This window comes from Atractosteus spatula, chromosome 12 (genome assembly GCF_055471065.1).
Source record: "Atractosteus spatula isolate fAtrSpa1 chromosome 12, fAtrSpa1.hap1, whole genome shotgun sequence".
NCBI lineage: Eukaryota > Metazoa > Chordata > Actinopteri > Semionotiformes > Lepisosteidae > Atractosteus > Atractosteus spatula.
This window is the reverse complement of record NC_142717.1, coordinates 37,359,018-37,375,321: the sequence shown is the minus strand read 5'-3', so window position 1 is coordinate 37,375,321 and position 16,304 is coordinate 37,359,018. Positions and strand designations below refer to the sequence as shown.

The following is a 16,304-nucleotide window of genomic DNA, read 5'->3' as shown; positions in this document are numbered from 1 at the left end:
ACTTGTAAGTGGCATATTTTTTGCAAAAATAAATTTGAATAATAGTATATTAACAAAGTTAATTGCATGCAACACATGTCACTGTATACTATCATGCACAAGTCTCTAAACCGTCGTTCATTTCAGCCATCAGAGGTGTGCAAACCCTCCTCCCTGACCTTCCAGTTCACTCACAGTTCTGATAGCTCATTGCCCTCTGTTGCTGTTTACCCCCTGGCTTGTCCTGTTTGGCTCTTAAACTGTCTGATCATTCACAGCATCTGTTTCGAGCTGGATGGCTTGTGTCCCAAGCCTTTAACCTCTGTGGAAGGTCCGCTGTCCTTTTCATTGCCCCTTCGGAGTGGAGAATCCCACCTTGCAAACATCCTTCTTAATCCTTTCTCTTAGGTTCACAAGGATTTTCCCCTCCAACTCCTTGGCTGTCACAGTGGCTTGTGTTGTAAACTTAAATATGAGCCATCAGGTGGCTGTGGTAATGAAGGGTTCAGATATTATGACTTCAGGCTTCATTTGTTATACCTGGGTTTGTAAACTACTTGTTTCCAACAGTCATACAGTCCGATATTATGGGTACACTATGGTAAAACAAAACAGCAAAGCATCTTTTGATTTAATCTGCCATGACTTTTTCAGAGATAATGGTAATTGGAAAAGAGTTTATATTCTGCTTTAGTATTGTATTTTAACTATTGTCAGTATCGCATATTTTATTAAGTGAAGTACAGGAAATGTGATTAACAGGTTGAAAGAAATTACACCGTTCCCTCCTGAATTCAGTTTGATCAGCCCAACTATCAGCATTCAGTGGCATTCCTGATTTTTTAGTTTCCCTTTAAGTTGCTGGTTCCAGAGGCTATGAGAAGATCATCTTTTTTGCATAAAGAGTACTATCCATAGTGCTTTATTTCAGTGCTGATGTCATTGCTTTAAACATCTAATGAATCCTTTTCCCTGGCAGATGCTGGATTGTACAAAACAAGCACCATTTAAAGCAGTATCTTTTATGACTCAATGTAAAACTGATCACTAGATTCATTTTTGATAAAAAAGGAACTGAATCTTAATCACACTATAACACATACAGTAATATACACACAATTACTGCCATTATTCTAATACGTTAGCCCAAAAAACAGATATAAAAGATACATGTTTTACAATCTACTCAAATTTAAGCCCTTTACATTTATCTTTAGACAATGCAGCTAGTGTGATCTTCATGGGGTACAGTATACAGTATAACGCCTGGTGTCATACAAGCAGGTCCTCCCCCCCATTTAGAAAAAGCACATGCTAAAAGAAAGGTTAAATTAGAAGGTTCTTCCAGACAGCAGCGTTAACCATAAGAAGTACTCTACAAACCTTTCTGTTTATATAACTTAATGCTGCTGACTGCCGTTGTAATTGCAAATTGATTTTGTTGTCAAAACCTGTAATTACACGCTGCTACCTGGCCATGTCAAATGATGAAAGGAAAAGAGAACCTTTCGCCTTGTGCATTCAAGGAAGGCTATTCCGCAATAATGAAAGGGCAACAGCAGACTGAGAAAACTAGAGAGAATAGTAGAGCTATATTATGTAACCAGTAATGCCCTCATCACAAAAGCAAACGGAATTTTAATTATTAATGCTAGGGCTTCCCTGTTTTAATGTCTGTACAGGGAAAAAAAAAACATTCTGAGTGTTGGGTTTTTCAATCAACTTAATCTTTATTTGCAGTAAAGAAATAATTAGAAAAATGTTGGTTTTGTTTTCATTGCCTCCCTCTGAAGACAAGCTTATATCTTCTGCTTTGTACTGTTATTTGTTTTCTTACTGAAAGTTTTGCATGACTAATTGGACCCAGGAATAAAACAAGATTGTGCATTGCTAGTCTGCCCCAGCAAATAGCAACGTCAGTGCTACATTTCTTTTTCTCTTGTTCTGATTTTATCATCTGTACACAATTCACTGCGACAGTTTTTGTTTAATCCATAACTTATCCATCACTAATGATTTTTCACCTCCCCACACACACAAACGCTTGAAAGGAAATGTCATTAACGCTTTCAGGGCTGACCTTAGAAAAGCTTACTGGCCAGACTCTCTCAAGCAATTTTGCACCACCTTACTTCCAAAATTATAGCATACTGATTTTTCAAATTTTACAAAACTAAATCAAAACATCTGAAAAATCATTAAACTTGTGTTCTGGGTCTTAGATTATTTTCACACACTTTTTTTCCCCCAGAAAATGTATTCTCAGAAGGTGTAGCTTGTCACCATCATTGGTCTTATTTTCCTGAGAGTGTGTATAGTAAGTGGAAATAAGTAGCAGTCCCAAAAGCCCCCAGACTATTTAGTCCCCAAAAATAGGACTTCACTTGAAATAAACTAGCTGTTGAAAAATGCATGAAGTGGCAGTAGCAAAATATGTTAACAAAGTAAGGTCAATAACAGATTTGTTTTTTAATTCAATTCTTGTGGGTTCTGGATTTTTTTGTTAAACAAATGTCTTCCAAGTCTCACCAGGAATATTTATCGAGAGAAAAATATTTTTATTTCATTTTTCAGTGCTAAAACATTGTGTTCTCAGAAAGTCTTGCTTAGGCTATAAATTGAATTACCTTACTGTTTCAAATCAGTCCCTTAAATCATACGTGTCCTCATTATGTAAGATCAGCATGATGAAATTGTCAGGTTCTTCACTAAAAAAACAAGGTTAACGTCTTTAATCAGGTTAGAGATCCATCTGCTTGACTTTCTGCCTTGAAGTCATCCAGTTCTATTGACTTGTGGCCTCCAATGTATTTCAGTCCGCACTTTTTGCCTGTTAGGCTCTAAATTAAATGTATTTAATTACACTAGACCCAGCGATAAGTCTGTATCAAATCCTTGTTTAGAGTTGTTTAGAGTTGGGAAGGACACCTCTCATCCAGACTAGAGTCACAGAAGCTCATCAGGCCAGAGATCATTCTGGTTTCTATGGCATTAAGTGGACTAGAATTGGATACTGATTCGTCATAAGGATCACTCTCCAGCAATGCTCATCTTATACCTGTATATTATAGCTGGGTAGATTGGAGCAGCTGGGGTACAGTACCTCACTCAAGGGTGCAACAGCAGTGCTTTCAGTAGGAATTGGTCGGATATGATCCCAAATGCTTACTCACTAAGTCACACCAACAATCTTGTAAAGGACAATAAAATAATAGCAGACAAAAAGATTGACTCATATGAGACATACAGTATACAGTGTTGAGAAAAGCACGCATGGACTCTCTAGATTGGTCTGAATTCTATCATATTTTAAACCTAAAACATAATTACCGTAGATCTTTGACAAACCTTTAATAATAAATGAAGATAAACTGATTAAACATATACTGTAGCACAGAGACATGGGATATATTTAAATTATTTAACTCACAATTAATCCAACTGTAAATATCATTGTGTGAATAAGTTCCTTAGATGCTGTAACTGTTGTGGTACTGTACCTCCTTGAGCAGAAATTAATTACACTGGAAGTTGCCTATAACTCTTTCTCAGTCATATCATATTATTTTTAGAAATATTGGCCCGTTCTTCCTTATAGGACTGCTTCACATCAGTGATATTTAAGGGTTTCCTTGCAAGGAACACCTTCCTTCATCATGTCTTTCCTTGATGTTTCAATTGGGTTTAGTTCTGGATGACTATGACTTAGCCATTCCAAAATGCAACATTTCTTCTTCTTCAGCCATTCTGCTGTTGATCTCCTTGTTTGTTTAGGATCATTCTCTTGTTATGTGACTTGGTTTTAGCTGGTGAATTGATGGCCTGACTTTCTTCTCCAACATTTACTGATACAATGCTGATCGGTGCCAGATTTCCCATTAGGCACTGTAGGCACGGTGTAGGCAAAGTGTCTAGGGCCTACGAACTTTTTAGGGCCTATGAAGGAGGGAAACACTAGTGACTAACGAAAAACGAGCTGAAACAACATGCTTGCGATTGACTCTAGGTGTTCCAAATCAATAATCATACACTCTCTAGCGGCTATTCTAGAAACTAGAAGTATCGAAGTGACGGTCGCTCGAATCGCTCCATCAATCACGTGGTTCAGCATTAGAATAGTTTAAAGTGCATCATGTCAATCGACATCATGCAGCTGGCGTTTACCCCTCTTTTTGCACATTTCGGAGTGAAAGTGCCCAAGGTCTATGAATACCAAAATCCGGCGCTGATGCTGATTTAATGTTTCTTTCAATGATGGTAACCTTTCTGGGTCCTGAGGCAGCATTGCATGTCCTGCAGGGTCCTGCAGGTCCTTAGCTATTACTCGGGAGTTATTTGTGGCTTTTTTGGATGATTATCCAAATTGACCATTGGGAGATCTTAGCAGACCAAACAAGTGTGTAGAATCTGGTCTTGAAATTTTTTTTTGTTTGTTGACTGTCTGCCAGACAGATGGTTGGAGCCCCAAGTGTATAGAAATTATTTTGTAGCCCTCTCTGAATTGCGAAGTATCAAATGCTCTTTTTCTGAGGGCCTTTGAAATGTCTCTTCATCATGGCATGGTGCATTTCCATTAACCTGTACGGTGAAGATCAGACTCACAAAGTTGATGACCATTACATTGACATTTTCAATTAACGATCTGATTTCAGTTACCCTTTTAGTTAAGCTAAGTAAACTAGGGGTCCACATACTGTATGATTTCACATACAGTATACTAACTCTTAATTATTCAGTTTTTTTCTACAGCATACACCAATTCATTTAAAAAACATTTCAATAAAACAATTAGTTTATTGAAGAAAATATTGGTCTTGATTAACCATACTGTAGGTATCATGGTGAGAAATTGGAATTTCCAAAATTGTAGTGGGGTTTCACATCTTTTCTCAGCATTGTGTACTGTATATATACTGTGTGTATGTATACTGCTGTGCCATTTTAATTTGACACATGTTAGTCAAAAAATAGTTACAGGCCAATAAAGTCATACTGTAGCATCCCTTTCCACATATAATGTAATTGTATTCGGGTATAGTATGAAGGAACGCAGACAGCAATAAAGCAAACATCTTTCACGTGTGGACAAAACAAGAACGAAACTGTACAGTAGCTGGAGTTTCAAAATAAGATACAAAGGTTACAGAATCTACATGATGTGGATGGCTAAAAAATAAAAGAAAATGATGTAGATGGCTAAAAAGACCAAATTAAGACATTTTATTGGTACAGCTGACTCCTAAGAGAGCTGCTCATAGCAGCTGTGCTACAGAAAGAAATGGTTTTCTGCACAAATTCCAGTAGCCAGTAGGGACTCCCATCCCGATTGGTACAATATTGCAGGCACAGAGAATGTAACAGCAGATAGCAGATCTACATTATTTTAAAGTAAATGGGTGGAGTCTGTGATGCTTTCTGAAGTGGCATGTTGTTAGGTGGACTTCTGTACATTGGAAAATAAAATCTGAGCATCATTATGCTGCAGTGCCATTTACTGAGCATTTTTAAAATAGAAGTTTGAGTGGGGGGAGCTGCATCAGCATCCCTTAGCCACAAAGGAACAAGCAAAGGTTAATTCCCCAATGAAAAGTAAAAATAAGAAAACACAAGGTGTATCACACCTGAAGAACTGTCTACTTTTAAACATGTAATGTTTCTACTTTTAAACATCCTACTTTTTAACTTGCCCTTTTCCTGTAAATGAAATACAATTTAGGATTTTGTAGATGCATCTTGCTTTACTTTGAGACTTTGCTCCTTTTTGAAACTTATAGTACATTTTACTGTACTCAGAATATTCCAATTAAATACCACCTGTATGTAATCAGTTTTACCTATTTATCTTAGCAGTTTAAAATATACACATTATGATACAGTACATTAAGATATTTAAATGCAGTATTTTCCAAAAACGCAAGAGTTCAATTACTCCACCTCTCTTTATTTTTCAATCCTAAAAAGCTACATCTATCCCACTGTGACAAATTGATGTGCGCTAATTTCAATTTTAGAATTAATATTAAAAATAACATCTAGCTGAATCTACCCAAAGGTTTTCTTTATAGTTATACTGTATATTATTGAAAGTGCTTCGCTAACATTAAAGCTCTGTGAGGCACCATACTAGCCCAGAACCTTCACATCCATCATATCCAGTTGTGTGAAAGTTTTCAGACTGCAATGGCTTCAGCATGAGAAATTCCTGATAGAAATATCCTGTGCATCAACAGAATGACTTAATTAGCATCTGGAATCAGCATCAGCTTACCAAAAAATATTGCATGCCACTCAAAATCAAAAACCATCTGCTGAATGGATCTGTGATACTGTTCATTGCAAATCTATTGTATTGTACTAAATACACAGCGTGCTGATGGTCTTTACAGTGATGACTTTTGATGAATGTGATGATGTGTTACAGGGTAACATTGGAAATCTGCTTCTGCTTTGCTGTCAATGGGATTTTATCATTGCATTTTCAGATGCTGCTCAAGCAGAACTTTTTGTTTCTGCAAATTTCATTGGAAAACAAGGACTGTATATGTTAGCAGGTTGCTGTGAATTTAATAATTTTATATTACTTTTTGAACTCTGCCTTTATGTAAAATTACACTGAAAGAAAGAAAAAAAACTCCTGTACTGTATATCTGGCTTTGTGAAGAGGGGGCTTTATTTGTACTGTCACAGAGATAATAAGTGGTGTAATCTGAATGTCCCTATTTAAGGTTCTGTTGTTACAGGTACTGTACTGTATGCAGCGTTCAAATATTCCCATAGCACTTTCTCTCTGTGTTCCAGAGAACTTACAAAGAACTTGACAAAACGCATCATACTAAAATGCAGTCTTTTGTTAAATACCTTCTCAATAAAAAAAAATGCTGCAACTTTTTTTTGTATAAGTGGACATCCATAAGGATGTAAAATAAGTCTGGCAGAAGCAAAAATCTAGGAAAGATGGAGAAGTGCATCTGGTTAGCTGGTCAGAGAATACAACTAAATAATGTCTTTGCATGCTTGCCTGACCTTTAGCTGGTGCAGATAAGTTGCAGCACTGGCTCCTCACTCCATGAAAAACTCACATGTATCTTGTTTTGGAGGGTTAAATACAGCAAAACTGAAATGCTGTCATACTGTGCATTAAGTGTAAGTATGAGTAGGGAGCTGTGTCAGCAAGCATAGGCTGCAATGGAACAGGTAAAGGTTTGCTGAAAGAAAAGAAAAAGAGACACAACGTTCCAGCTGTGGAGTTTCTTCAGGTGTTCCTTTAAGTATATGTACTGTATACTCTATTATATTCATAAATAGATCAAACAGCATAACACAATCTTGTTTATATACTGTATATTTACAAATGTAAGAAATGCTACAAGGACACGAGAAGCAGAAATGGCAAGTTTGAAGCATATTTAAGGGACAACAGTTTTACAGTATAGAATAATCTGTGGTAAGAAAATCCTGATTGATCAGTTATCCAAAATAATTTTTTGTACCATTTATGTTCCAATTTATCTGTCCTCTGTACCCTGTCAAATACAATATCTTTAAAATTACTGAGTTTTAGGTAAAATCATGAAGAGCAGAGTGTGTATTTTTTGTAGTTCTAATAACACAGTAGATAATAATTTTTTATCAGTTTTTTATCACTATTGCATACAGCAGCTGATGTTCAGATATAATAGTTAAAGGTTAATTTTTTTTAGATCATTTTTTTATTTTTGTCTGGATTATTATAACTAATAGTTATATAAGCAATTCATCCACAAAGACAACAAAAAAGACAAACTAATTTTTATATGGTGATTACTAATTCCATGAAATATTTGATGTTGGACTTTTCTTAAGACCTGCTTCAGACAATCACAATGACTGATTTACTGATACACTTTTCTCTTCTTTTCTCTTCTTTATTCTGTATTGAACTTGTCAAATTAGTTTAGACATAACAAAAATATCTATCTAAAATGTTGATTAAAGCATTTAGACAGACTTTAGCGTTGCATCTCATAAGTAAATCATTATTTTACTGTTACAGAGACAACACATAACACTTTGTTTTACCCAAAACACAATAGATGAGGTTATGTGTGTTAAAACGTACAATATTTTGTACCGTTTCAGGGTTTGACCAAATCGTAGTAAAAACAGCGTCAATAATTAATGATCCAATTAATAGTTTACACAGGTTTTTATTGAGTTGTCAAAGTGATGGAGAGTCTGCTGGCTGTGAACTCTTGCACTGCCTTTGCTGTTCTCCTGAATCAGCAGTTTGCCAACATGGAGCCAAGCAAACTGTGAGGCTGCCACAGATTGCTGATGCTCACAATTTATTGCCATGATGAGTTTCCTGCTCCTAAACCACAGCACCTCACTGGAGATGAGAGACCATTTTGTGGTTGCCACTGTTAATAAACTATGAGGCAACATGTTTTCTACTAGGCTAACCTGAATCCCTTTCAATAGATAATGAAGAGAAAGAAGGGAGTGAGCTGTAGATGCTCTGTGGTGCAGTGGACTGTCGTACTATGCAGTTTATACAGTATGTCATGGTGAGCTGGATCTGTGGCTAATTTTTAAATACAAATGCACTATTTGTGGCTTTTTAGTATTAATAAAAAACATGATACCCTATGTCTCTGTATTCTCTGAGTCACTCTCTAAATAACCATAATCCTAGAAGGTTATCCTTATAATATGTGTACTGTGTATACAGTACTGTATGTCCATGTCACTAATCTGTCACAGTGATAAGCTACTGTATATGGGCAAAACAGTAGTGTGTGGCTGCCACGTTTAACTACATGCATGATTGTATGTGCAAGAAGAGGCTCAGATGTCTGCCTAGACAGTTCTACTTACTCGTATTGTGATACAGACAGTGCTATTTCCTAATTATTCCCATAATTCATAGTGAGTGCCTGCTCTTAAAAAAAATTGCCTACCTGAAAGATGCAAGTTCCCTGTTAAGATACATATATGTTTCTGTAAATTTGTGCAGAAATAAACTATACTTTCCTGTTGTTCATGATTTGTACAGAGAATCTAATTCTGAAAATTCTCTACAACTGAACATTTGAAATGTATGTGTCAAGCCCTCGGCCCTTTTTTTCTCTAATAGCTCTTCTCTGACAGCTTTTATGTCACATCAAAAAGACTTCAGAATCTCCAGGTGAGATATAGGGTACAATCATTTTATTTTCTCCAGGGTGTTCTCCCCTCTCTGTCTCCCAGATACACACACTTTACCTGCAACTTTGCCTTTCTGTGCACCGGAACAGTTTTTGACTTCTTGAAATGGGGTAGAGAGAATTTGAGAGGTGTTCACAGTATTTTTTTAGAAGGAAAACCATTGCTTCTCACCATGTATCACAAATAATCTTTTAGGGGTACTTCATCTCCCTGTAGCTGTAACCGTGGCTGTTTCACATGGGCTTTGCAGCCTTCATGTACTGTAGTATGCAGTATGACCATACATTCCAAATTTGAATTAATTCCTGAAGAAGCAAGAAAAGTGCCAAATTAGAAATAATACTAGATTAAAACTAAGAAATGTGCTGAATGATATGCCCACAAAAAGCTAGTGCTTGTACAGCTTACAGAGAAGATCCTACAGTAGATCCATCTAACAGGTCTAACTGGCTGATAAATGTCATTCTTAACATTATATCAGTGTTGACTATTAAACACAAATATTAGCTTCTGGAATTCCACTTCAAATCTAGTACAGTATGTATTCTTATGAGAGTAACCGATGGCCTTGGGAAACTGGGTTTTGCCCTTGACTTCAGTTTTATCAAATATGTTATGCTGCAGATGTGGAGAAGGAGACAGTTGTTGGCTTCCTCACAGTATCCTACATTTTTGTAGATGACATGGCCTAAATTGCAAAAAGCCAGAAACAGCAACACAACTGTCTAGTTAGGTCTGATAACATTAAGACTGATAGCCTGCAAAGTGTAAGCTAATGTTGCAAAGTTAAATAGATTCTTTCCCGGTGGCACTGCGTGACCTTTTACAAGGTACCTCTGCTTCCAAAGGGAATTCTTTTCCTTAGTTCAGGTTCATATGCTTTCACTGCCTTTAATTAGCTCACTTCTGTAAGCCTCAAATAAGCAGCTACACAGTATTATTCCTTCTTGTATCATTGCATTTATTGTACACAGCTCTTTGACAGAAGGACCTGCATTTTGCAATTGAAATTCTTAATAAACCACATCCCAAAAATCCCACACATGTCAAAATGGAGTCATTTAATGTGGTGAGTCCCAATGGCTACAACTCACAGGAAAATAATGGTCTAAGGATAGCTATACAATTATGTGGGGCACTTACTTACAGGACCTAAAGAGAAATGTTTGTTTTCTCTCTTTTTTTGTGACCCAGCATGAGTAGCAGAAAAGCTGGATTTATGTTCCTCTACTTTTTGATCACTATGACTTTGCAGTGTCTGTTTAGTTCTTGGTGTTGATTTCAGATTTTCCATATCTCAGTTTTTTACTGTTCATCATCATAGAAGAGGGAGGTGTCTGGTTCCAGCATTTTTCACCTGTGCTATGACATATTGCTGGGCTTGCCTTTAGAGCTTGGTAGAATTAAAACAGATCTGTTAGAGGGCTGTTTTACCCTTCACATCTGACTTTATTCTGCCAGTCCCACAGTAAGACATCCATCACTTGCTGGGGAATATTGAGTATTCCCTATCCTGATTTTTTATTGGTACACCAAAACTTTAGATCAGTGCTTTTCTCTGACTCTAAATTGAAGTACAGTATATGGTGTGTCTTTTGTTTATCAGGCTTGGGTAGTAATTCAATTATTATACTGTATAAAGTGAACATAGTTGTTTATGTAATTCTTAAGATTTTAAAGCTGATGTAGCTTAATGTCTTCCTTAGCAGCATGAAACAAATTTTTACAAAGAAAATTATATTAGGCCAGGTAAGGGTTACAAGAACCATTACATGTTGACTGCAGTTATAGTTGTAATTGCACTTTAAATGACAAAATTCAGAGAGTTTACACAACAGAACAGGTTTTTGATCTGACTCAGTTTTGGGTTACAATTACTGAACGGTGCATTATACAATATAAGTAGCCAAAACTATCCGAAAATTCAGTTGAAGATAGGAGCAAATTATCACTCATTATAAAGTTTGCTTGGGCCCCAGCACACAGCACTGAGCTCACGAAATGTCTACGTAGTGTGGTAATGCTAATCCTAACTCTAGCCCTCCGGTAATCGGATTTGAAACTATTCCTCAAACCACCAAATATAACTCTAAAACAGTCAAAACCATTGATGAAAACTCTTGGAAATTTATCTTCTTCGATAATCTATCTTCTTTAGGCAAATTCTCAAAAAAGGTGAAAAATGCTGTGAAAATGGTATTTAAAGGAGCAAGAACTATGAATAAAACCAACAAATGAGAGAAAGAGAGATGGGAGAGGGTGAAAGACTAGTGGAATGGCTTTCAATCAGCTGCTTTGATTGATTGTTTCCCTTTTATGGACTAAGCTACTAGAACAAAGAATAAAGTGCTTGCAAACATGTGTCGGTGCAACTAGGAGAAGGCGTGGTGGAAAATAAAATTGCATACCTTTAATATCACATTGCATGCGCGGTGTTTTTGGTATGTAGTGTAGTGTTTTTTTCATTCAGGTTCTTGATTAGTTTATTTCAACAATTAATATAACTGAATCCATCGCAGCTCAGGTGGCAGGGGCGTCTAGCTCCTGACCGGAAGGTCCCGGGTTCAATCCCAGGTAGGGGCAAGTGATGTATCTTGCTCTAATTCCTTCCAGATGGCTCCCAGGTCCACTCAGCCTGCTTTCCCAATGAGTACTGGGGGTTAATCCTTCTGGGGGTAATCGGCCGGCCGGAGCGTGATGCTGACCACATCACCTCCACCTCCAGTGTTGGATGGTTGAGAAAAAAGGTGGCCCTTCCCCTCCATTCCCCCATGGGCCTTTATAGCCTGTAGCCTGTTTTATAGAACTATAAAAGGAGACAGTATTCACTAATGATGCCAGTAACAGAGAGTATTTTTAATATACAATTATGAGAAATTATAAAAGTAACCAGAAACCACTGGAATTATTTGATGTCTCTGAGATTACAAATAATACTGTATCTGTCTCCACCAGATCTCACTTAATAGTTGAGCCATGTACAAATACTGTGTATCTTGGTACGGAGTAATTATACTAACTTTGTTTTTAATGTTGTCTTTAGCAATCATTTTTAAGTATGAGAAAACATTTCCTGCTGGAGCCTAAAATGGATTTCCCTTTTATGAAGATAAATGTTGAAACCCAGAGGATTTCTTCAGGAAGAACAGGGGGCACGTGTTGTTGAAGCAGATACCCTGGTGTCTTTCAAGAAACAGCTGGATGAAATCCTTGGAACAATTAACAATCAACTACCAAATGGGTCAAATGGCTGAAAGGCCTCCAATCGCTGTGACCTACCTTGAGTTCTTATGTTCTTCAATGTTTTCTGGAATAGAGATCTGTTTTAAAAGCGACTGCAGGTGTGTGTTGATATAACTTCTTGTAGGTCCCTGCAGGATGTCCGGAGCCCTAGTGCTATACTTTTCTTTCTTTTGTCTTACTGCAAACAATGGTATCACAATAGGAATTATGTTCAGATAAACATTCTTCTTGATTCTTCTCACTTGAAAGGTGTTTGTCTTGGTTATTCAAGTTGGGAGGCAGCGGTACGCAACTTGAAGATATGAGCTTCTGTTTATTTATGTGTGTTCCAGGGTCCGGGGGAGTGTGCACAGCACGTGTACATGCCAGTGTCTTGTAGGTCTGTCCTTTCCTCACCTGTCCTCTGCTGTACTTTCTTGTGTGTCTGATTCTCACAGGGGACATGGATGGCAACTGGTGGGACCATGCATCTTGGCATAGCAGCGAGGCCTCCCCAATGTCTTTGGTGAGACATGCGGAGCCTTAACCTTACAGATTCCTTTGTCATTTCACTTTTCCTTTGTTTTATTTACACCTCTGCATGTTTTCTTTTTTTTTTCTTTTTTATCCCACACCTGTAGGGGACAGTCAAAGGGGAAAAAGAAAAACTAGTGAGCAGGCATTTTTGTCGGACTCAAACACCTTAACTGAGAGACTAAAGAAAATGGTGCACTTTGGGGGCCACTCATTGGAAGAGGACTTGGATTGGTCTGAGCCTCAGGTTAAAGACTCGGGCGTTGATTCATGCAGTAGCACAACTCTTAACGAGGAGCATAGCCGTAGCGATAAGGTACTGAGACTATATAGCCTGCATTTTTTTTACCTACTCATCTGGTCTTCATTTGCTCTCTGTCACTAACTGTAATTAGAAAAGATTTTTTTTCAAGTTATGGTTTTATTGCAGGGATATTTCAGCAGCACCCTTTGAGGGTGTTGTTGAAGGAGGAAGTGGGTAACCTTCTGCTTGCTTTGCTGTTTGCTTTCCGGCAGCAATTAAATATAAAAGACAAAATAATGTTTGTTGCGGCACACAGGAATGTTTGGTCCTACAGCTGCATGTTAGTCTTTCTTAGTATTTTGTGTTGTTAACATCTGAGTATCTCAGGGTCTGAATTTTCACCCAGATTGGTGTCCTTCACTGTGTTTATGAACCCTCTCCCACACCCCCAAGCAAGTAATCTTTTGAAAATCTTATCCACTGAGTAAAAATCAAGCACAGAGTACAAGGGAAGATTAGATTTGTTTTGCACAGAAAAAGTTATGTTTTTCTTTTTTCCCTTCCACTGTCATGCTTTGTTTTCCATTTCTGTGCTGTGGCTTACTGGTGGAATCCGTGTGGCATCAAACCTTTGAAAATATTTTTGCCATCCACTTTTTTCTGTTTCACTTTAAATGTATCAATGTTCATCATGGACAATAGACCAGTAGGATATACAGTAGATACAGTAGTGGGTTAAATGGGAGAGTTTCTATGTTGTTTTTTGTGCATGGATTTATGCATGGAATTCACTCACTGCCCTACAAATTGTCATGATTACACAAACTCTTTGTGCCTAGTTAATTTTTATATAAGTTTCATAAGTTTATTTTAAAATGATTGCTTAGCCTGTGGGGCACAGAATGGCCTTTAACTTACTGTATGTAGTGAAACGAATTGTCTCTTTTATTGATTATGAAGTAAATGCACTGATTCTGAAAAACTTTATGGAGTCATAGCAATGTTTTATATTCAGTAAATAAAAACAAGGCATGATCAGAAATCGACTTTTGAGGAATTACATGTATTCAATTATGAATGCCTGTAAAATATTTCTGTGCTTTTATTAAAAAATAAAAAGGTACAGTCATTTATTGATTTAGAATACCCCTGTGCATAATCAAATGTGGGATTGACATTGACAATCACATAACATTTATCTCTCTTTGAAACTGGAGTCATGCATATGTAAACTCTCTGACGTGCTTTTGTGGTCCTCAACAGGACAAGCACATCTCCCTCTTTTCACATATGCTGTTTTTGGAAAGCCAGCTCTGCCCAGTGGTCTCCACTCAAATTACTGCAGTACTTTTAAACTAACAATCTGAAGCTAAACTAGCATAGGCTATGTACAGTATGAACCTGTAACCTGCACATGTAGAACCACTCCTACTCTTCAGGCAGAAGTTTTACCAGATTGAGCTATTAGAAGTCTTTTCTAACCAATTCAAAACAGAAATTGATTTTTTTGTTGCTTTGTAGACCTTTCTTGTGTTTGGAGGTTGGAACATGTAGCTATGAAATACATCTGTCAAACATACTTAATAATAAACATGTCTTCACATATAATACCACAATGCCTAAATTAATCACACCTCACGCCTCACACCTTTCTAAAATTATTTTTAGCTACTTCTTGATTAATACTAATCTAAAATTAGTTTAAGCAGCATTCTTGCAAAGAGCAAATATCACTTCTTGAGAAAATTAAAGATATTGTACGTCTGATATTAAAATAAAGTATTTTCAAACACCAGATTTATTTAAACGGTGCTTCAAGACAAGACACTATAGTTAAACATTTTGCTTTATTATTCTCATAAGCATTTTTGCCATTTTATTGTTTTTGTCACATTTATGCAAATTAAATATTTCACATTGCAAGTACTTTATATGCCTTTTCATTTAATAAAAAAGTGTCCTTCAAAATAATTGTACATGATTTCAATGCATTCCCAATAAAGACATATACAGTACCTTCAACAGCCAGCCTAGATAAATATACTATATTGAACAATCACCAATATAGCTATATATTTTCTAGCTTTTCTCAAGTAATACTCTTAATAGTAAAGAAATAGTCTGGAATCACTGTGTTTCAGTTTACTAAAATAAGATTAAAATACTCATAAGCCTTCATAGAATTTGCATTTGAAACAAATTATTTAACGGTTACTAAAAGTAACAATTTGCATTGGTTATCTGTTTCATTTATTGCTTGTTGCATATACCACTAACTCTGACTTCCGGTTATCTTAAATTTTATAATTCTACCTACAGTACAGTATATATACCTTTAAAAAACGGATTCTCAAAACCAAATAATGACGATAGTGTCAGGGATGTATAGTATATACAGTTTGCACTGTGATTTGGTGGAATTTTTCCGATTGGAGCAGTTTTCCCACGACCTAATTCCTGGAAGCCTGCTTTGAATTGTCAGTTAATTAAAATTCTATTCAACATGGAAAATATATCTTTCAGTTGAGACAAAATCAGAAAGTCATCATCGCTCTGTACATGTTAAAAACAATTTCAACACATTTCAACACATGGAACAAGTTCTGAAGTATTCTTCTGAGGGCAAAATCTGGTTGACAGAAAATGAAAGCTGAGGTCAGTCTTAAGGATTACACTGTACTTCTGTTGTGATCTACAGAAAGATATCTGGCAACAGTTAAGTTGTTCCTTGATGTGGTGAAATGATGTATTTTACACATTGGAATGATAAAACAGGATCCTAAATGTATTAACTGGACAGCCAGAAAGGGACCTTTACAGTATTTCATTGTTTTGCTACTTCTCCTGTCCACCTCTTGTCAGCAAAACCAGATGACCAATAGGATGTCAGGATTAGTTGAATGCTGAGAGCACCACATACTGTATGACCCATAAAATGTCACTGTAAAAAAAGTGGTAATATCATTCATTCCTATTTTGAAATGCATTCATATTCATTATTGAGTTACTTTACTACACATACTGTACATAATCAAACCTAAGCCTGCCAAGAAGTACAGCTGTCCCTCCTTACTGTTAGAGTACATTTTATGATAAAAGAAGAACATTGGAACCCATACTCTTTGAGGCATGTACAATA

At 36.6% G+C, this 16,304-nt stretch overlaps 1 protein-coding gene across 1 annotated transcript in view; it reads left to right on the top strand.

Annotated features, from left to right (window-relative positions):
* The window catches only part of LOC148822998 (regulating synaptic membrane exocytosis protein 2-like), a 55,975-nt gene that overhangs the window by 15,136 nt on the left and 24,535 nt on the right, over positions 1 to 16,304 (top strand). The window contains exon 3 of the mRNA XM_088928599.1: positions 13,029 to 13,237. Coding sequence (XP_088784725.1) covers positions 13,029 to 13,237 — 209 coding nt within the window. The remainder of the gene's footprint in view (positions 1 to 13,028; positions 13,238 to 16,304) is intronic.